The following is a 23483-nucleotide window of genomic DNA, read 5'->3' as shown; positions in this document are numbered from 1 at the left end:
CCTGCCAACCGTGATCATCTTGACAGTTCTGCTTTCTCCTCACATCATCTGTCAACTCTCTCACTCCACCTCCCCTTCCTGAAATCAGCCTCCCCCATCTACCAGGGTTGGGGTCAAGAGGCTAGAGGCGCAGTGCCAAAGTCAGGGCACTCTCTGCTTCCATCCCGTCCCAACAGAGTGAGGAGCCTGACAGAGCCAGGGTCGAGCCAGGATGGGACAATTAGGCTTGTGGGAAAGCAGTAGAGCCATAAGCAGCTACAAAAATCAACTCATCATACTTCTGCTCTGGGGAAGGAACACCTTGAGTGTCAGTGTTTAGGTGTGGTTTGACTCATGAAAGACTGACAAAAAGATTTAAGGAAAAGATCCATATAGTCACAGATCTGTGGACCACTCTCCAACTGCCTATAATGGAGCTAATATCTCTAGCAATACATCTCCGTCTGGACTGGCCACTCTCTTTTCTTTGACTAACTTGGGATCCACTTTGACAGCACTACCAACAAATGTCACTCCTGATCTTGGCATTGCCTGTTAGTTTAGATCTGTTTCCTTCTGGCCTAGTTCTGCTGATGAGCTTTATTATAGGCCTGAAGGAATTCCAGTGATGTGCTTCTTCCCAGCACCAACCAGTAAATTTCTGTTGTGCACTGTACTAAAACAACCCATAAGTAATGCTTACAGCTTCTACTAATATAAATTTAAACAGCTTCTGTAACAGATACCAGGTCAGAATATTAGTTAACCCCGAGCAGAGGAGTCCTACTCACACTCCTGTACCCCTTGTTGAAAAAGAGACTACCTGTCAGAGGACAGTATAGTTAAATGTAGCATGTCAGTACTACACAGAAATTAAGAGAGCACATTTGGGCTCAGGAGCCTCTGCTCAAGTCTTTTTGGTATGTTACAGTTTTCGCAATAAGCGAAAGGGCATCATGCCCCATCTGCCATCACCTTCATTCCATACAGGACTTCCTGCTCATTTGGGTAGCTGGTGTTTGTCAGGCAAATTTGTTTTCAAGGTTAGTATCAGAAACGGGACATACTGGAACCACTTTGAGCATCTAAAGAAGACACATTTGGGCAAGAAACACATTGAAGAAGGAACCCTTCTAAAATGTTCTTATTCGGCTGCTCAGAGAGAACCAAGAAAAAAAGCCGAGGTCTCTTCAGGAATTCTTTGTCCATACAACCTTCTCTCAAAGCAACCAAACCAAACAAAAGCCCAAACAAAAACTCTTCTGTTTTCGTCACCTATGAATAACCGTCTATAAAGTCAGATCTAGTTCAGATGGAAACCCAGCACAAAAAGAGTTCTGCCTGCAGTGGTTCATTGGAGTTACTGCACCGTGGAGTAAATCTTCCAGTAAAACTCAGTCTATACTGACTATGAACACTGGGCAGAAAGAGAGGGTTACATGAGAGAATCACCTGGGCCAGTTTGTAGAAATGCAGAGGGAAAGCAAAAGAGAAATCACCCCATTATACTTCCTTCTGCCACCTTCCGTCCAAGGTGATGTTCGGTAAAACATTCAAAGACTTGGAATTAGTGTTTCATTTTGTTGTTTTTGTATTGTTTTGTTTTGGTGAAATCATAAACATCTCTCTGCTGGAAACATTTAAAGAAACTGGCTTTTCTCTTTCCAGTTTTGACATTTTTATTCAGGAGCCCGTAAACCACAGATGGACAAAAGCAGTTGAAACTGCTTTAAATCTCCTGTTCCTCATTAGCAACTATAAACCTATACTAAATAGAAGAAAGCATAAAGCATAGCCAGACATAGCCTAAATAGTGCAACACCCTAGCAAGGGGTAAGGAACAAGCTGGTTCAAGATGGTTTCAGCTGACAGTTATACGACAACAGCCACAAAGGGCAGAGCTTATTGGATATGAACAATCCATTCCACCAGACAGAATAAAAAGAGATCTTTCTTTGAAATTTCAATCAATTGAAATTTTACACGAATCCCTAAAATCCAAAGCTCCATTTTTAGCTTCACATTCAATGTAAACTACAGTATTCTGTGGCTTTTCTAGCACACTCGGAAGAAACTAGATAAACTACTATATTGTTTAATACTTAGGATTTAGCATTCTGGATTCCAATCCCACCTCAGGCAGCTTCTGACACGATACCCTTCAATAAATCACATTCTGTTTGCCTCTCAGTTTTGCCATCAGTAAAATGGAGATAACATGCATTTCGCTGTGTGGTAGAGTGATGTGAAGGCTGACTGATTTATCAGTAGTTGTGAGATGCTTAGGAATACTCTGATGAAATGTGCCACATGTATGCACAATTTATTATTAACCTGACAGCATTTTAGCTCTTTTATTTTCCTGCCTTGCACACAATTCAAGTGCAGGATGCCTGAAGCACATTTGAATGGATGCCATGTGGCATTTTGATTGTAGCAGGTACTATCATTTAATTCTGAAATTCACAACCTTAGCACCACATTAAAGCAGGATTTTTGCAATTAATTTTCCTTTTTCACTCAGTTTTTAAAAGGAAAAATTTGAATGGTCTTGATTTTAGTTGGTGTCGTTTCATTAAAATTATTAAAGGCACACAGGCAAGGAAAGAATCTCAAGCAGAAAAATTGTTTAGGCCAAACCTCTAGAGGTGAAAAAGGATGGAAATAAATGCTATATGAAGGTTAAATGATCAAAATTACTATTTAGAAGCCCAAGTCAGTCTCAGAGCTCCAAGGTGCCTGGGTCACTTTTCAAACTGGGAATTAAAAGTAGCATTTTTTAAAAGAAGACCAACAAATCTAAGTAGATTTGGTTTAGTTCTTATTTCAGCACATCTTTCATCAGTATGAATGAAGGTTTTGCCTAGCTAACGAATACGTAGTGTATGAGGTTAATTTTAAGGTGAACACTATTAAGCATATAAAAAAAAATCTGTACAATGGTCTATACATTTGATGTATTTTTCACGTAACTGCTCATTAATGACACTGTATCTGCAAGTTCAAATAGCTGATGTACACACATTCTGCAGCAGAGTCAATCCTTCACAAGGAGAAAACAACTGGGCAGGCATATGCCTAGAAAATATAACAGATGAAACACACATTTTGTCTCACTCCCAGACCTGAAAAGTAGCTTAAATTATTTTAGTCTGCTTTCCACAGCAACATTTTGTCAAGTAAACAAGAAGAAACTTAGCAACTTCAGCTCCGGAGGAAAACTAGTGAAGACTGTTACAAATATCTCCAAATAGTGGAATATAGATTCATAGATGTTTAAAGCCAGAGGGAGCATTAAATAGACCTACATCAGAGCGGTGACCTCCACTGTAAGTGGTAGCAGGGCTATAATTAAACACCATTGACAAATGAGGTCTGAAATCACAGCCAATTGTTCTCCCGAGATAGAGGATCTGTTACTGAGTACTTTGGTTTAGATATCTTTTGCCTCAGGCAAACTGGGAGCCTCCACACTGGCAGTGGCAATGACAGGGAAAAACGTCCCAGAGCTCAAGAATGGCTGTCGTGCCATACAAGTGCAATTCCCAAGAGATCTTTGAAGGCAGAGCCTTGCTCATCCAGCCCAAATCTCAGCTTGGGTTGGCTGCAATTCAAAAAAAAAAAAAAAATCTTGAATGGAGAGATATCTGTTATGCGCCTCTCTGGAAATGTCCACTGCCCAGTCATCAGGCCCAGCTACATTGCAAACTGCTTGGGTTCAATTCAACACACTAAAAAGCTGAAGACCAAACTGCTAACAATCCCAAATTCTCTAATCAGCAGTTGTGGCTCTTCCTTAATACAGGCAGCGTTGCCGCCTTCACTGTCCCTATTGAGAGACTGCACTATTCAGTTATACTGGGACATCTGAGCTGTCGTATGGGGAATAACCCACCCAAGTCCTGTCCACCCAAGATCATTCCTCAGGCCCTTCATTTAGTGGAGTTCTTGACAACCAGCAGTACCTACAGATCTGTCACCTTAAATGACGACATGGATTCACACCGCTCTTCCCTCCTGGGAGGTTTCAAAGGGCATCGGTGTGACTCATCACCACCCTACCTGTGCTCCAGGCTCCTCTCACTGAGAGCTGGAAATCCGTTCTCCTCTCTGGTCAAGTCTAACCTGTGCTAGGTTCTTTCCTTCTGCCTCCACTTCTGGGACTAACAGTTCCCACAGCTGTAGCAGAATGGGATTCGGTCCACAGGGTTTCATTAGAGCTTTTTAGTTGGTGTAGGAGCATATGTTTCTTCCTTAAAACACTTCCAATTTTTAGGAATATATCATTAGTGCGTTCACTAGGGACAATGATGCTATTAAGTTATAAAATAAGGTAGAAATATATGGACAATTGATACAGATTATATTTTATACAAAGTCAGAATCCAAAAATTCTATGAAATAAAAATGAATCTCTTTTTCTGCTATCATCAAAATGAGTATTTTTCTAAATATTTTGACTTGAATGAAAACACTATTTCTGTTGAGGAAAAACATTTCCAAGCTGTCTTATTCTGACATGCCTTAGCTGGTCTAAATGTTGCTTCACATGTCTTTCAGTAGAACATGCCACAGGATAAGGGCAGTCCAAAACCAGACTGCCTTACCTATAGATTTAACTGCAAGATGTGAAGTAAAGTGCATAGGTATGTATGCTCAGTATTTGTTTAAGCCCAGCAGCTCTTGGGGTTTGTTGTAGATGTGTTCATTGCTGCAGCTGAGGTGCAGCTGAGCATCTCAGCTGAAGTAACAAAAGAAAACAAAGAGTTTAGGAGGAAACAACTAAGCCAGTAACCTAAATTACAATTTGATCTTCAAAGTCCTAATGTTTGTTGTTCTATTTTTAATTATTAAAAAAAAAAAAAAAAACAGCTCTCCAACAGTGCAACACCCACTAGAGGAACTCTGAAAAGCGGATTTCGCCATTTTCTGCAACATCCAATATTTTTCTCAGAAAATTTTCTTCTTCTACTCAGTAATAAACTTACAGTCATACCGCTATCACTACATGACTACCTTCCATGCTGCCATGATCACACAGCCACCAGTACCAGAGCTAGCAAATTTTAAGCTGGACACGCTCGCATTAGTCACGCCTCATCTTTGACACTAAAATAAATATACCTCTGACAGATGTAGCAAGGCTACTGCTTCCTGATGGCAACATATCCAATCTATACCTTTTTTTTTAATGTTTGTTTTTTTTTTTTCATGTTCACTGATCTGCTGTTATTTTCCTTAAAGTCAAAACTATCTGAATAACAGGAACCTGCACAGATCCCCAGCTCCACCAAAGGTCTGTCCAGAATCGTGCAGGGCAGCCCCTTTGTGCAGCAAACCCCTTCCTACAGCCGCAAGTCCCAAGGCAGCTCTAGCAGGAGCCACAGAGGGAAGGGCAAAAGACAGAAGACAAAACACAGAAATTCTGGCTACTTCCCAAGCTTTGTCTTTCAGGTGGTCCTAGACAAGCAATTTAATCTCTCAGTTTTCTCTCCTTTCCTCTTCACCAGGCTCACTTTTTTGCTGGTGCTGGTTTTGTTTTGTTTTTAAGAGCAATTTATTACGAAATGATACCACAGGCTTCTTCCCCATATAAAAAAAATCTTGGGGGAATATAAGCAATATATTTTCAGCCACGTACAGAAAGGAGCTTAAGGAATTTAGCTGCAAACACCACTGAGCTATGAAATCCACAGATCACAACACAAGCTGCTCTCATCTCTGCTAGCCATCTCTGCTTCAGCTGTGGTTTCTGAGCAGCCTCAGCGGACAAACCTGCCTTGAGCTCCTCGGATTTCTCCTATATTGCCTTGAGGAGAAAGGTACTGAGAGGCACTCTGGCCCTGAAAGCTGAGCTGGCAGGATGGAAGCAGCAGGAAAGACCAGAAAATCAAACACGTGTGCAGAGACACACCAGAGGTTTGGAAAACTCAGAGAGTGTCATTTTTCTCGAGTACTAAGGCAACAAACTGAGAAGAAATGAAAATCCACCCATGGGACTTTGCAGTCTGAGAAAGGCTTCTGAATAAGCAGCAGCCAAGTAAGCTCTGGGGCATGCCAGCAGCTTTAGAGACTGAAGTCAGGTTTTAACCTACAATTTCTGCATCCACCAGCGAACTGTTTCTTCCGTTCTGATACAAGTCTCTGTCAACCCAGCCCATCATTTCACTCAGGTTACTTTGCTGGTTGGATTCCATGAGCAAGAAGAGGGAAATCACACCTGAAGAGTAAATCCTGATAACAAGGCACACCTTCCCTCCTTGGCCTACATAGCAAACTGCCGATCAGCTACAAATACACTGGCTACATCTCATAAGCAGTTAGACTTGCAATGGCGAGAGCTTACAGGAAGAGAAATACAGCAAGAAGATTTTACTTTCCTTTCCAGTGCCTAAGAAACACAAAACACTTGCCAGCTTTGCGCTAATTAAAGCACTCAGAAACTACGCAGAGTTCTTCTACTCTGTTGTCCTGCTTTTTATGCAATGATTTATGCAAGAACAGAAGAGCAAACTCTGCAATTCTGCTCTAGTGGCCTTTTATACCCTCCCTGCTTTCCCTGACAGCCCAAGGTCGAGTTGAGTTGAGCATGGAGAGCAAAAGGGGCCAGGCTGGAAGCAGCAGCTGTAGTAGGGATAGCACCAAGGCAGACAGGTAGGCAGAGGTGGGGCACTGCACAAGGAAAAGCATCTCATCAGCGCCTGGGGATCACGACAGAGGGCATCTGGGGAGAGCCAGTGGAGCACATGGGACACATATGAAAAAAGTCGTAAGTTCTCCTTCTCCCATCGCTCCTATCAGCGCCCTGCAGTGCAGCATCTGCTCGGTGTCACCCAACAGCCTACACTGCTGCTGGGGCTCTGTCTTCAGCAGCGCAGCTGCAGCCTGGCCTGGGAAGGCTCCAAGCGCACATAGCATGACAGTGCACAAAGCTGCAGGAAACTGGGGGACTTCAGTCAAAAGGAAGGAAGAGGAACGCTCCTCAGACACGGTTTACTCAACAAGGAAAGCTACCTTAATTTTTAACTGCAAGCCAAGTCAGAAAACCATCAGTCAAACCAGGTCATTGTACTGGGTGCTCATGAATTACCACAATTTACCTGTCCTGCTATTTATATGGCTCTATCTTTGTCATACAGCATGGTGTGGGGTCCTTAATACCTAAGATAGGAAGACCCATTGGCTACATACTTCAGATATGGGAAATGAAGCACAGAGGGTAATTCGGTACATACCCCCTCTGAAGTAAGCTCAGGCGATTCAATCCTGAGTCCTTCAGTCTGCCAGCAAATCATCCTGGGGATACTGGAAGCCTGTGGCAGAACTGGAAATTAGTCTCAGGTGCTCAACTAATGCCTTAATGGCCACACCACCCTTTCCTGCCAAAGATAAAGTTCTGCTGCACCAATCCACTTCCTTTACACATTGCACCCTGGCCTCCTTTCAGGATAGCAGGGTGAGCAACTGCATGTGTAGATGGGGTCTGGCCAGCTGAAACAGCACTACCAGCAACGCCATCAGCAACATAAAGTAAGAAACCAGTGTACACAGGTCCCAGCCCCATTTCAGAACAAATGCACTCAAATACAAAACGTATTCAAGTAGTGTGTGACACTCAGAGCCCTCCCTGCGTCTCACACCTACCTGCCTCAGCCCTTGGGCTGCTCTGCACCCAGCTGTCAGCTCCTGGACCCATTCACAGGTAGAGCGAGGGGAAATGCTTTGCCCTGCAGGGCGGGTTTACAAGGGCAGTAACTTGTCTGCAATGAAGGATTGTGGGAGAGACACACGCATACACCCCAAAACCACCTTGCTGTCTCTGGACAGCAATAACATGGCAGTTGCCGTGTTTTCTAGAGGTGCAGAAAGAAGCTTTGCTATCCATCGAGTTCAAAGTGGGTCAGCAAAGGAACAAGAGGTGAAGTGAGATCAGGAGCCAGCCAGGACAGGTGGCTGCTCTACCATTTCGTCACGTGGATCACCACCTCCTCCCAGGCCAGGGAGCGCTCAGTGCCGAGGCCGACGTGCCGAGGCCCGTCTTCTGTCAGCAGTGCCAGAGCTTGCTGGACGGACGTCCTCCTCCGCTTCTTCCCCTGCAGCTTTCTCGTGTGGTTGCCAGCATCCTCAAGGTTTCCAGGAGGATTATTTCCCCCATTTTCCACCAGAACTTAACAAAAATTACCCTGTGGCAAATGACCTGCACGCCTCCATCCTGGAGTACAGATGAAAGCAAGGCTAGAGCATGTGCTGTCTTGCTTGGGGCTGTACTTACTGCTGATTGACCTCCGTGACAGGCTGCCTAGCTCAGCAGAAGCCTGGACAGTAATACTAGGCCAACGCTTTCTTTTTTTTCCTTTTTTTTTTCCAGGGAAAAACAAAGGAAAATAAACCTTCCTCCTGAAATCAAGTAATCTTCTCCACCCTTCCTTTCCCTAAGTTGGAAAGGGAAATTTTTGGCTCCACTCACTTTCATAATTATTATGAGTTCTTTTTATTTCTTTTAAATAGTTTCTTACTAACACCCCAAAATTCAGTTTAGGTCATAGCTGTGCACAGGTTGGGAAGGAGCAGGAGCCACCAGGCTGGTCTGCAGGCTGACAGAGGGAGCTGGTATCTAAACTCCAGCCAGATTCAGTCTTCCAGAAGCTCACTCAGCCCATTCAGATCTCCTCTCAGAGCCAGCCTAGCACTGTTCTCTTACACCGTGCGGCAGGTAACACCAGGACTGAATAGCTGCTGGAAACAGCCTCTGTGAGCTATGGCTTACTCTTTCAAAACGTAACATTTTCATCCTGTTTTTACCCCAGTCCCACCTCCTCCTCGCCTACAAACTGCTCTCACCCTTCACCAGCTCCCACCAAGCGGCGGTCTGATTCTGTACCAACTGCAGTTTGCCTCCTTTCAGCAAGGGCGATGCCCAGGCTTAGCCTGACTGAGGGCTACAACTGGTCTGCTGCCTGAGGGCTGCAGCTGATCTGCAATCAAGCAGAAAAGGACCATAGCCTCATGGTCATCTATAATACAGAAGAAGGAAACAAGAAGAATATAGCTGTCAGCATGTATTGCAGCGAGACCGAACCAGGGGCACGCCTCCTACAGGGGCCTGCCATCTCCCTGCGGCTCCCCTGCACCAAAAGCAGGGGAGGGAGGAAGCAAACCCGGCCAGGCCTGGAGCTGCCGCAGCCCCCGCTCGGCAGGGGACGTGGGACCTGGGCCATTTCTGTGTAGGGGTGTGTTGGATCCCAACTGAAACGCTGTGGCTCCTGCTCACTTTTGGTGTTCATTATTAAGAGTAACAGACAACGCTTAAACTGCACTTTGGAGTTTCAAAGCACTTTGCAAACATTAATTAATATCTTAACACATCATCTTTCTCTGGTGCCCATCTGGCGTCGCATCAAAAAATTACAACCAGACTGGAAAAAAAAATACTGTTTTAAATAGAACCAAATGAACTTAATCCAAGAAGAATGATCAAGAGAAAGAGCTTGAAAAATAAAAAAAAATAAACTTGCTGCTGCAGAGCTATGTCAGGAGCAGGGCTCTTATTGGCGTTCTGCTCAATGGCCAGAGCTGGAGCATACGAAGTGTCATAAAAGAACAGCTTTGCCTCTTGCAACATTTACTCCACAGCCCTTGGAGACCATCAATTCTGGAGCTCTGCACTGGTGAGTGAAGATCTGGGCCCCCCAGAGCTGCCTGCTGTCCTGGAAGTGCAGAGCACAGGACCAAATGGAGGGTCTGCAGCTGTTTATTGCTGGTGAATCCACCGAAAACCAATTTATATTCATCTATCAAGGAATATGCAAGTGGAAGCAAATATTATGGTCATGTTCATTTGTTTCTGATTACAAAATGTATGTAAATGCATATGCAAATTAACTGCACCCATCAGGCTCATGGCAAAGCGCCAAATTAGCCCTTAGCGTTACAGAGTTCGGGGTGGCTCGCGGGGAGATACGGTGATTACAAGGAAGGCTCGGCCGTCCTTTTAGATGCAGCCAAAACTGGCTGCTCCAAAGGGGCAGGTGGAGGATAAATCCTGCAGTAACTTGTCTCTTTAAACGAAGCTGAGGGGCTATAGAAAAATCTGTTCCCGCTGCAGTTAAAAGTGTGATAATTACAGAGCAACGGGCTCCTCTGTCATTCAGCAGGCAGCATCCCCAGGAAATCTTGCTCTGTAATCAAGGGAAGAGGTGCAATCAGGCCCCTATTCAGGCTTCGTTTAGAAACAGCCCCTGCAGGCAACACAAAGGCTTCAGCATGGTGCTTTGTGAAGCTGGTGATCACATCAACGTCTTGGTTCTGCAACTACAAGCAGAGTTAATGTCACGTCTAAGCACATCTTCTGTTCACCTTCACCACAAAGTCCAGAAGAGGCCTAGGAGAGGGGCGAGGTCATGGGCCAAACCACTGCTGTACGTAGGATGCTGCACTCACTTTCTGCATCAGTGGACTCACCCTCCGCACCTCGGTGGCAGAGGAAGAGAGAATTTCTAGCAGACTAAGCAAGGCGGCGTGGTCCTGAACAGGAGATGTGAGCACGCGCAGCTGGCTGCTGCAGCAGCACTGTGGGCAAAATTTGCGTAGGGAATGAGAACATTCTTGATTTGTGTTTTCTGGGTTGTTTTATTTTTTTTTTCACTGACATGAATGTATCTATCTGTGCTGCTCAAATTCTACAGGAACCGCATTGTCTTGGCAGCCGCCTGATCTCACAGAGACTGATGAGGTTTATTAGAGAGGAAGGTGTCTCTGACTTCAGCTTTCATGTCTAATGCCACTATTGCCCAGAAACATACAAATTAATTGCTACTCAAATCAGCCATCCTTTGTACCCTACAGAGCTGTCAGATTCAATGAACCAGTTTACTCCAAGTGCAGTAAAAACAGTATCACGTTTTATTCAAAACGGCCGGATCTTCCGAAGTGTGCACACATTTGCACACCCATGGTATAAACTCAGGCACACAAATCGTAATTCTCAGTGACCAGCAATGATCAGCTCAGCTACCCATCTGGGCATGTAGCTACCTAGACATACACAATCCTGGCAACTCCGCATGCATAATAAGAGCTAAAAAGCGTTCTGCACACTGGGGCATGTTCTGGGCAGAATTTACAGTTTTGTCTCAGTGTGGAATGGTTGCTTTCTGCTGAGGTTCACTGTAACTTCACTTTGCATCACAATAACCCCTAATACTGCAAATGGAGCTTCATTCCGTCACAGTACGTGATCAGGAGGTTCCACTCTCTATTTATTTTTTATTTCTTTGGCCACAGAATAGATGATTGTGCTGTGGTTTTACCATCTGCAGACATAGGTATCAGTCAATAGCCAAGTAATGGCCTAGACCCTGTCAAGAGAAGTCATTATGAAAAAGGTACATACTGCATTTAGCTGTTCAAACAGTTGTTATTGATTGGATCCCATCAGTTCCCAGTAAAAGAGCCAGAGAAAGACCAAATGAAAATACACACACAGACTGCAGACTAGTAAATACGGTAATGGAGTTGAAGATATCCCCAAAAAGGGAGTTGAAGTGCAGTTGAAAGAGCATGTCTCTTCCGAAAACGCGACTGAGAACAAAATACCATGTTGAACAGAATTCCTGCAAACATCCAGAGGCAGGATAAGGAAATAAAATAAAAGGCAATAGTTTCAGTGACAAACATTTCAATCTCTTGGAACAAAGCAAACAAAGAAAATACAAGATGCTTAATGGCCAATCAAGCCACAGGCAGGAAGAGCCTGCATCCAGTCCTGCTGTTCCTACCACATCCTACTGTTAATCAATGGAGGTCCTGCCACATTCAGGCAATTGCAAGACAATATCTTTGAAGTTTGCTAAGTTTGTCAAACTCAAACAAAAAGGTAGCTTTACTTCATTTGGTTCATTTTTAGTTTCCTTGCCACTTTTCTTTGTCTGCTTGTTTCCACTTACTGAACAGCTTTTCTTCTATTTTTCCCCTTCTCACAGTCTACACAGACACTGTAACATTTTTGGGCGACAGCATTTAACACACAGAAATCATCACTGTTGCAGAATAAAGGGGGCAGAAAACAAGGCTGATTATAAAATTTTAACATAAACCAAATAGACACCATGAAGTAATACAAGAAAAAACAGGCCTGGACAAAGTGGTAATTGTTTGTGGAAATCTACATTTGTTCCACCGGGAAAGTTCTCTGCACAGCATCGTATGTGTGAGCAAACAGAGCACAGCTAATAGTGAGTTAAAAATGTTTATTTAAAAAGGTACATCGTGACAAACTTCTCTGCTCACTCTTAATAGAAGGTTGGGCTGAAAACTGATGAATCACTAGAGGAAACAAACAGCAATGGTGACGCATGGCTTCAAAAGGTAACAAAAGCACTGCTTGATCCGTGATCTCTACAGCAGAAATATCCCTGGTTTCATTAGAAGATGGATTTCATCTTGCTCCACCCACCCAGGAAATACAGAAATCCCACCAGCAAAGCCTTGAGATTGCCCCCACAGGTGTGTATACAGAAGCCTCACTCACAGTATTTTCTCCAGACATTTGATGAAAACCATACGCTGTTGATGTCTTGACCTGTGAAATCCTGATCCATCATCCCAGCAGCATAAAGAGGCTTATATCTTTACAATTCAGGCTCCACGTGCCTCTGTGGCTCTTGCAATCTTCCATCACCCAAAACTTGCATTTAGACAAGAGGTGTCTTTGCTTTGTAAGCATATGAGGATCAGGCACTACAGCCCAGCTATTCAAGTGCTCAGTCACAACCAGCAATCTCACCAGCTCCACATGCTTCATGGTTCAAGCACAGGAAACAGTTCTGGCTCATTACTGATATGGACCAGATGGGTGCTGACCAAAAAAATGGGGAAAAAAACAGCTTTGGAGTATAAAAATACAAGTCTAGTTTGGAAAACTTGGAGAAAAATGTAGGGGAAAATCACTGTAGACAGTCCCTCACCAGTCATTCTGAAAGTGATTTTATTGTTGCACTTCGGTACTTTAAACTGTTATTTATAATTAATAAATGCATCAAATTCTATTACTGTACCTGAAAAATGCTGGAAACTGGCATTAGGGAGGTATTTCTCCATCAGAGTGTAGATCTCTATAGCACATACAGCTGATGTTTTCCCAGAAGGCATATTAGTCTTGTCTCTAAGATGGCTATTTTGGTCAAGAATGATGACTTATGTACAATGATAATGTATATTATTATTATATTTGTATATAAAGGCAAATTTTCTTCTATCATTAATAGCACCTTAAAATTAATGCAAATATAGATGTCATGTTTATTTTCCAAACTTTCTCTTCCTATAGAAACATGCTTGCTTCTCCACCACAGTATTTCTGTAGGGGTACTGACTGCCTTAATGTTTATCTATCAGCAGTATGTAGACATTACTTTCAGCACTTCTCACATTCCACTTACTAAATTCCAATTAATTCACTTCCATTCCCAAAAGAAGTAAGGGAATGGTAGTTATGACATGTAAGATATTAATGCAAGTATTTCCATTTTGACAGTGTTTGTTTTTTTTTTTCCCTTCAGAGTGGACTCTTCTTACCCAGTTTCATCTCTGTCTTAAGCTCAAACTGTTGTGTTTAAACTCAAATGTCAAAAAATGCTGTGATAAGATTCTTGAATTCACACTGTGATTTCCAGTCGACTTACTTAAGTCTCTTGCACATACAGAGTTAATTACCATGGCACTGCTAAACACCGAGGAAAGAACCCTGAAATACACTTCATTATGCAGTTTGCATTACTTAAGCCTTCTGGACTGAAATTTTAAAAAGTAGTATGAAACAATGGCTACAAATCCCTCTCCCTTTTGCAATATTAAAAGAGATCATTAAGCATGTCTCAAAGCAATTTAATCAAGGATGCTAAAACAATCAAGGTGCCATTCAGCAATTAGTATGCAAGTAATTGAAAGGGAGCATGGGGCTTCCACAGAGAGCAACAGCTTACGCCAAAGGCGGCCTAACTTTTGCAGTGTCCTGTCAAGCAGTTACGTTAGCCATACACACATTGCTCATTTTTACCAACACTTCACTCAATTTACCAACACTCCATTCAGGGCCACCAAATTGTGGAATTAACCCAGATAGCTAAGATAATTTCTTACCTATGCTTTTATCAGCATCAACATAGGGTACTTGTGTGTTCACCGATTCGCATTTTCTACCCTTATTAATAAGTTGCTGATGAAAATCTGCCCATGCTGCAAATGCAGCATCCTTTCAAAAAGGCACTTTTTGCAATTGCTCATGCCCACCGTCTACTCCCATTTCATTATTTCCTGCTGGAAAAAGAACGGTGGAACTTTAATTCCTCTGATAGCCACCAGCAGGGATAAGAGCTCAGCCACAGCCTTGCTGAGTGACAAATTAACTCTTTGGATTGCACAAAGACCAATGGGAAGCACAAATGTATTTTCTTACCTTCAGAACACAGTTTGCCAGCATACCCAGTGGCTGAGCAGTCACAGTGTGGCTCGCCATCCAGAAGAAAGCAAGTGCCACCATTTTCACAGGGGTTTTCTGCGCAGAGCCCTTCCATTTCCAGTCGGACCCCTTGACTGCCCAGGAGCTGCGGCTCAGAGTTGCCGTATTTCAGATCCAGGATAAATCCTTGAAACGGAGGCTCACTCAGAACACCATCAAGGGTCAAGGCAGCAGGACGGATGTCCAATGGGACTCCACCCACAAAAAGGTCGCTGACGATATTCATATACTGGCGCTGGGGACGCACCTCGCCTGGCTTGGCTTCACCGTCCAGCACTAGCACTGTCCGAAGGTGATTGCGGCTGACCATCAGGAAGTGCCAGTTGCTGTCGTTGACCTGCTTGTCTGTGATAACTGTAGTCTCTGCACAGTCCACACTGAACTGCAGCTGGATGCGCCCATCGACAAGGGACAGACAGAGGAAGTCACAGACACCACCGTCATCAAAGTAGAGAAGCAGCCCAGCGGAGACGTTGGTCTTGAACTGGAAGCTGAGTTCACTCCTAGTGCTGGCATCCCAGCGGAGGTAGCGGGCCCACTGGTTGGGGATGCCCATGAACTCCAGACCCAAACAGAGACCCAGCAAGGAGCCCAGCAGCAAACTCACCTTCAAGGTGAAGTAGATGGAGTGGAGAGTGAAGCCCATTGTTTCAAGAATCTGCTCTTCACTAGGAGAAAAACAAAAGCCACGGTACTGTGAGGAGAACCCCAGCAGTCAACACTGAATCTGTTAAATCCAACGGGAAGAGAAGGAGAGCACAGATTGACAGAGGGAGGGAGAGCAGGTGGAAAGAGAGATAGCAAGGGCACGTGACTGAGAAGAAGTGTCTCCTCTCCAAACAAAGATCTCAATTATCCTTTAGGATCCAGAGGCCTTTATCTCAGAAGTACAGGGTATATGAAGGTAATTCTCCAGCTGGTGTACTTTCATGAAGGGCAAAAGAACCCACGGTGGTTTGTTTTGGTAGAACACAAAGGTGACACTGGTTGCTCCTGGGAGGGAGGAAAGGCCGCGATAAAGCCCAAGCCTCAGATTCTGGTTTCCTAGAAGGGATGACAATACTGACGGAGGTGGCAGTGAGGTGGAAGAGAAAGCGAATTCATAAAGTACGTGATCCTTGGGAGGGCAAAAGTGAAGCCAATCTTCATGGTGAACTGCTGGCAATCCAGCCCATAATTCACTGCTTGGCACTCAGAGAGCTTGCAGGACCTGTGGGGTCAAGGGAAGAAAAAAAAAGAAAAGGTTGATCCCACTACTAGCCATACTTTTACCATGAAGCTTATTAAGGTCTTGTCCAGTAACTCATTTACATTTCTTGATATTCTGGCCACTCTTCAGGCCTGCAGTTGGCTATACTGTCCTTCAAAGCACCAGGGACATCTACATCATCAAAACTAAGAGGACCAGATAGAGAACTCACCAAGGGATCATGCACAAACCACAACACTGGGCAATGAAAAAATACACCAAAGGATTTTACCCCCTTGGATGAAGGCAATCTCAGTGACTTTACTGAGAGAAACATTGCTGAAGCTTCCTCATTAACAATTACCTCTCAGTGGAAATGCTTAGGGCAAAGACCACAATCCTTTAGAGTCTAAGAGCTGATGCACGGCAAGGAAGATATTAACCAAACTTCCCTTTCCATTGCTTTCATTATGCTTCCTAGCACACCAAGCAAGCGTTAGAGAAGACAACCCCGCTGTCAGGCTGTCATGCAATAGCTGCTTTTACTTTACATGTCTTGCACACTTCAGAGGCTCTAACAGGGACCTTTGCAACCTGGAAACATGTGCTATGCAAATTATATATGGCAACCTGCAGCTTAGATGATAGGAAACTTGTAGCTTAGATGATAAGAACTGTCAAAGCACTTAACCACATATCCTGGTCTAATGGTTTGGCAAAAAGGCCAAATTCACCCCTAGCTAACAGCAAACAGTTCCAGCTGCCTTCAGCGAGCAGGAGCTACACCTGTTAGCACTGGGATATAATTCACTTCTGCCTATTTGCATGTGGGTGACTGTATGCCTAGGGTAGGAGGATGTTTAAAGATGACAAGTAACGACAGCACAAAGCTAGGCTCATTCTTTGAAAATCCTGCTTTAAAAAAAGTTTTCCATTAACAAAGGTGCTTGTTCACAGGCTGGGCATGAGAAAAGATCCGGGAACTGCTAACGCTAGCACAGATACAAAGCGGGAAAGAAGGTGATGAGAATCAAGGCCTTCAACCTCGCAGAAGACAGCACAAGCACGGATTTCACAAACTGGGTCACAGATATTGTGAGACAGCATTTTGCTTGGGACAGGTGGTTTGCATTGTGAATGATGAGCACGGCTGGGGCTGTTGCTCCTAGCAGGTGCCTTTCAAGCCCGCCACCCACCTCGCTCCAAAGGAGGTGACCCCCAGACACTGCAGAAACGGGCAGTGCATTAAAAACTCTGCCTGGTAAGGGCAGAGCTTAAGCTGGAGGAGAATCACCAGGCAAAGGAGGGGACAGCTCGCCCAGTCACGGCCTCTACCTTACCTGCCCCAGGGACCTGCAGAAGCCGTATGTCTCCAGGGCTGCCAATCTGGCAAATTTAGCCAGCACAAAAAGCAAGTCACTTACAAAACAAAACGGATTAATTAAAAGAAAACCTGCAAGCTAGAGAGTAACGTGAGCTTTCAGTGCCCAGTGGAAACCAGGCCTGTTCCCTGCAGCTGCCTGAGTGGAGCTTGTTAGCTAAACTGCTATAAACACAAATAAAATCAAGTCAAAACCAGAGGGAAGATAATTCCTTTTAATTGTTAACAGCTTGGCTCAGGAGAGTAGAAAGAGGAAAAAGGAGGTGTTAGGAGAGGTGTAAAAGGGAGAAAAAGAAAAAAACAGATCCAAATGCTAAAATCATCTGTCATCCCAATAATTACAGTGTTGGCTCAATTCATGTTTTTTTGCGGGGGGCTTTAAAAATCAACTGGAGGAAAAAGCATGTGGCTCTTGTCCATTCACCTTTCTCCTCTGTGCTCCCCAGTGGGTCCGCTAAAATAGCCCATGATTTATGGAGAAGGAGAATAGAGTGAGAGGGAGGGAAGAGAGAAAGTGATGACCCAAGCCCGGAATTATTGATGAGATGGGAATAGGAATATAATAATGTGTGTAAATTAGCCAGCGATGTGCGCCCGGCAGCTCCCGGCTCCCCAGAACCGTTACCAGCACCGCAGCAGAACCCAGTGCTCCGTCAGCCGGCTCTGTGCTCAGCCCAGCGCGGCACCCATGGCCCCAGGGGCGCTCACAGCAGCTCCCGATGCCCCTGGGCAGGGCGGGTTGCAGCACCTGCGCCAGGCGTAGCCCCCAGCCTGGCCACCCGGCTCTCCCTGTTTTAAAGGAATAACTCTTTGAGAACCAGTGGAACACGGCACACATCCTAGCATCATGTGAACACTCCCCTGGCAGTCACAGATGAGATACAAATGCCCCAGTACGGCCCAAATGCCTGTACAGAATCCCACCTATGCCTCCCAACCCCAGGCTGTTTTACAGATGCACAGAAACCTCAGTCCCCACAGGATGCTTCAATCCTTGGGGTATTTCCAAGGAGCAGGAAAGGGAGCAGGGCTGCCTCTGCGGTACAGATCTCTGTAACACCGAGACGTGTTCATTAGGTGCCGACAAAGCCACAGTAAACAAAGGACACTTAAATCAGGCAGAAATGGTTAAAAAGGGACAGAACTGTTGATTGAGGGAATCCGGGGCAATCCCTCTCTATCTGTTTTGAAAGAAGACAGAGCCAGCGCTCTTTCGGTAGATGAAGACGACACAAAAATCATGAAATACAGGAGTAATTGGGGGTGCTTCACTGCCTTTTGGACATTGCGGCGCAGGCTTTGGGAAGGCTGCCCACACCCAGCCGCGAGCAGGCCAGGGCCATCTGAGGCTCCTGCAGAGCCGTGCTCCTCCTCGCCACACGGCAGCAGGCCTGCAAGGAACCCCAGCGCTCGTTTTAGCACCAGCCAGGACTCGAATCTGAACCTTGAGAGAGCAAATCCTGACACAACATACCTGTGCCTTACCCATTCCCCACAATGATCCTCCAAGACACACCGAGAACGAATAATTTTCTGCTCTTACCATTTTATTTTTAGCATAAATACTACCCTAGCCGCCTCACGCAGCACGCTGCTACCATAGCAATGCATTGCAATTTGGGACAATAACTATAGAATCCCATAGTATTTTCTTATATATATTATCTCTGAGAAATCTCAAACTTTGTCACAGTGTGAACACATCTGACAGAAAAAGACTTCATGATGGTCGCCGCCTCTTCCAGGCACGAAGCAGCAACACCCCTGTTCCAGCTCCACTTATTGATCAGATGGAAAAGCAACATAACAAGTATATGCTGGGTTATATTTTAGGCTTAATGTGAGCTAGCAGCACGAAACGAGAGCTAGGCTGATGCGATCAGCCCTTCAACAGACCAGTAGGCGAGGTCTTTGCAGAGCATTTTAGGCACTTGGTGCCCTGAAGGAATGAGGTAGCCACCAAGTCACCTCCACTGCACGCCAGCAGCCTGCACTTCCCCCGAGAGCTGAGCCATCGAGCAGCCCGCACGCCCAACAGACGGCTCAGCACCTCGCACACGCGGGACCCACTGTAGGAAACACACCCGCCTGCCCTATTCCAACTTCCCACTCACGGGGCTGCTGCTGGGGCTGCACCACTTCCCGAGCAGGCTGCCAACCTCCGGGCCCCTTCCCAAGCTCGAGGGCAGCCGACCAACGCCAGGGGGTGGGAGCCACACGCTCAGCAGCCCGGGGAGGGGGTCTCGCCCGCATCGGAGTGCCTCTCAACTGCTTAGCGGCTGTACGCGGAGAGTGAGTGACATTATCTAATTGCCAACTAATTTCCATAATTACTGACTGGCACACTCTGGATGTGGGGTTAACATCTTCGCAAACGTCTCACGATGCACCTGCTTGGGAAATGGAGAGGGAAGCTGGGCATGCCGCGTATCTACCCGGCCGCGCGGAAAGGTTGCAGGAGATGGGTTTGTTGCTCCCTGCCCTCCCTCCTCTTCGCCAGCTCCCTCCCTGCCTGCTAATTGCTTGGGGATGGATTTTTTGGTTGTAAAAGCGTAATTTTCAGCAATTTCTAGTGCAGAAAGAATAATGGAGTTGGATGAAGCCAGGGACAGGCTGGCTTCCCTCGCAAACTCCTAGCACAGCAGCCCAGAGCGAGCCTGCGTGCATCCTGTCACTCAAGGATTCTGGACAAAACCCCACTGACACCGATCAGAGACGCTCAGTGTCCCCTGGTGCCACCCCCTTCCTCAGCCAAAACCACTCATTATGCCATGCTTCGTGTGGAGTGAAAAACATACATTAGTGAGCTAAGATCCACAAATTTATACCCTATGTAAATTCACCCTTGTCCTTGGCTTCTCTAGGAAAGCAGAAAACAGAATGCTTTGCTCTTCTGCCTGGCCTCCACTGAAGCAGAGGAGCTCTAAGAAGGGGTAAGAAGGGCCCAGTGTTGGCTCTGCTTCCATCGGCACTCCCACAGGCAGCTCAAGGCACAGCTACCAGATCATTACAGCTCTGTGACATATGCTGCTTGAGAGGAGCCAGTGAGATTCACAATCAATAATTGATATTAAAAGCCAGGCTTGCCAGAGGCAGAGAAATGGGGAATTAATAGTATTTATTCAGCCTGTCTTCACTCATCCAGGTCTCTGGTGAGGAACAGGATCCTTTTGGCTAAGGCCTTGAGTGCGGAACTCCACAGAGAGATTTCTTCATACGAAGAAATCTTTCTGCCTGCTCCATCCTCAGCTGAGTTGTGACTAAAAAAGAAGGAAGGAAAAAAAAAAAAAAAAAGAAGAGAAAACTTCCAGTAAAAAATGCAGATGGGGACATCGTGAGTTACTACCACCACTGGGGGAAAAACAGGGTGGGGAACAAAAATCCTCCCAATCTCATAGCTTCTTCAGCCACAAGGCATGGTGAGATGTTTAGAGAATCAAGAGGGGACAGGGAAGCTCTGAAGTTCAAAATACCAGAGAAAACCACACAAATTAATTTAGTTTTTAATTCCTCTAGCAGCATCTGCATCTCAGCTATAAATCTGGACTCTGGCTCAGCCCTTACTGGTCTGGAGAGAACTCTGGGGTGGTGCCAGTGGATCTGTGATGAATAAACTGGGCTGGAGATAGACATGGACAGCTACACCCAGGGGAGGGCTTGGCGGCACTGCACTGCTAGCAGGGGTCAGGGATAAGGCAAGGTGGGCTATCCTCAGGGAAGTGGCTGCAAGCACAGTTGAAAATGGGGGCTTTGTCTTGTAGAAAGCTGAGCACACCCAGCTCCTGCTGAAGTTGGTAGAACTTCACAGGAGGCAGCATCTTACATGACGCTGCTGGAGGGAAGTGGAAGAGGAAACGGGGGAGCTTTAGGCCTTTACCTTGGATGTTGAGAAACACGTGAGGATGAAGGCCAGCATCTTCTAAGTGGGGACTGGGGGTGACACAGAGCACCTGGGGACCTCTTTTGGATAGTTTCTAGGGATACAGTATTCATGCCAGTCTCCAACATCCCTGTGGGAATTGTACATGCCTTTGCTCCACCACACGCCCAAAGAGAGGATGTCTACTCTTATGATCATAGTTTTTTTCCACCACTGGTATAATGTGCAGGCTTAGCTTTTCCATGCTGGAAAGTGAATATGGATTCGCTTGATTCTCCTTATCTGAATTCAGTGCAGAGCTCCCTAGGAGACAGTAGCAAAAAGCTCGTATCAAAGCAAAATGCAAGAACAGGAGATGCTACCATTCAGGAGGGGACGTCTAAGGTTGCAATCCAAAAGTGTCCTCTTAAAAGGAAAAAAAAAATACTAGATTCAAAAGCTAGACTCTCTTTGTCTCCATTCCCCTCCAGTAGACTAAGAAACATACACGCACGTGCATACCCTGTCACTTGAGATCTGGTGGTGGTTGGCCGGTTCATTTCCCAGTACCCAGACACCCGGTTTGCAATCAAGCAGGTTAAGCCCATTGCCCTGCTTCTCCCTGCATCATGGTTTCAGCTGGATAGAGTTAATTTTCTCTGTAATGGCCTGTACAATGGCGTGTTTTGGAACATTGAAGAACAAAGCATCAATAACACACCAATATTTTAATTGTTGCAGAGCAGCACTTACATTGGGTCAAGGACTTCCCTGTTCCTGGTGCTGCCCTGCCAGCGGGGAGGCCGGGGGTGCCCCAGGAGCAGGAGGGAACACAGCCAGGACAGCTGGCCCAGGCTGACCAGAGGGGTGTCCCCATGCCATGTGGCACTGTGCTGAGTAATAAGAGCTGGGAGGAAAGGAGGAGGAAGGGACATTGGTGGTGGTGGTGTCTGGCTTCCCAAGAAACCACCACGCACGATGAGCCCTGCTGTCCTGGGAGCGGCTGAGCACCCGCCTGCCGGCAGAAAGCAGTGAACGGATTCCTTGGTTTGCTTTGCTTGCATGCGTGGTTTTGCTTTACCTGGTGAGCTGTCCTTATCTCAGCCCACGAGTTCTCGCACTTTTACCTTTCTGGTTCTATCCCGCACTCCACCTGGGGAGAGCGAGCTGCGTGGTACTGAGCTGCCTGCCGGGTTAAAGCACAACACCCTGTCCCCTGTTCTCAGTCAGGAAGGCAAGGGTTTGCTGCAAGTCCCCTCCTGGAGCTCACCTCCAGGAACACTATTGTCTGGGCATGTGTAATACCCAACTGGGTAATCATGCATCGGGGAGCTGAGCTCCCATGCCCTCGTCTCTCGCAAGACACGCCGCTGGAATGCCACCAGTGGCCTCAGAAGGGATATGAGCCAGCTTGTAATGTGCTCATTTCAGCAGCAGGCACAGGACCCTGGCAGCACAGCCTCACACTTCACAGCCACCTGGCCGTTGGAAGAGTCAATATTTTGTAAAGCCACCCTCCAAGGGTCTCACCTCCTGGGCCTCCTAAAGTCCGTCCAGAAGCAGAGCTCTCCGAAGCCACACCAGAAGAAGAAGGGTTAAAGAAGCCACAAGGGACTGCGCGACTCCCTTCTTAAACACTCTCCCCACCCCATGAGAGGAGTCCATGTAGTCCACGAGACTGACCTTTAACTAGCCTACCTAGCCCAAGCTCAGCAGGAATGCAATTTACAGACCATTTCAGCTCTCCAGCTTTCTTAACACAAAGAAGAAAAATCAAAACCCAAGCACAATGGAAAGAAAGAAAGAGAGAGAGAAAATAACCCTGCAGAGCAATCATGTCTGGGGCTGCTCTGATGGCTTTCTGTTCCCTTCCAGGACACAGAAATGACTCCCAGTGTGTTAATTACTCCCATTACCACAAACTCTCCACTAACAAGGACTAGCTAAAAGGAAGCGTTGGCAGCAGCTGAGCAGTTATTGCTCTGTACTGCCACGCAGGAGAAGCCAGACTCCCCCATCTCCGCGCTGGTACTAACCAGGAGAGCGATTTCTGCAAACCTAACAGCTTTTATTGTAATTCCCAGGGCAGCTGTGCTGGGAACACTGGCCTTCCCTCAATTCCACCATCTTTAAAACAGAACGAAGAGTACCCGCTTTTCTAAAGACTTTTAAAGCAAACAATTGGAGAGCTCCGAATCGTTATCATTTATTTCGCTCCTCCAGTAGTTGGTCCTCCGTCCCCCGCGTGCTCTCCTTTCTGCCACCACGAAGCCTGGATGGATCTGCAGCACTGTTTATTCCTCCAGCTCCTAATAGACCAAGGGCACAGAAGGGAGCTGCACACATTGCAGCAGGGGACTCTGTGAACTTGCAGTGCTGGCGCTACTGATAAGCGGCAAAACTTCTTCCAGATTCTGTATCCGACACACACATCGTATTCCCGTTTGAATAAAAGCCAACTCTTGAAAATGTGCTCCCCGGTGCTGAAAACTGGCGTTTGAGTGTGTCACCAATGCCTGAAAGAAAGGCCACTCCCAAGAAGATCTTCCTGAGACTA

At 45.9% G+C, this 23483-nt stretch overlaps 1 protein-coding gene across 5 annotated transcripts in view; it reads right to left on the bottom strand.

The window, feature by feature from the left end:
* Positions 1 to 23483, bottom strand: part of NRXN3 (neurexin 3) — a 993270-nt gene that overhangs the window by 931729 nt on the left and 38058 nt on the right. For all 5 annotated transcript variants that reach the window (XM_080594088.1, XM_080594091.1, XM_080594092.1 and 2 more), the window contains exon 2: positions 14435 to 15707. In XM_080594088.1, coding sequence (XP_080450214.1) covers positions 14435 to 15143 — 709 coding nt within the window. In that variant the 5' untranslated portion in view covers positions 15144 to 15707. The remainder of the gene's footprint in view (positions 1 to 14434; positions 15708 to 23483) is intronic.

Source organism: Anser brachyrhynchus (assembly GCF_964034855.1).
Source record: "Anser brachyrhynchus genome assembly, chromosome: 5".
Taxonomy (NCBI): domain Eukaryota; kingdom Metazoa; phylum Chordata; class Aves; order Anseriformes; family Anatidae; genus Anser; species Anser brachyrhynchus.
Note: the sequence above shows the minus strand (reverse complement) of the source record. Positions and strands in the feature narration are given on the sequence as shown.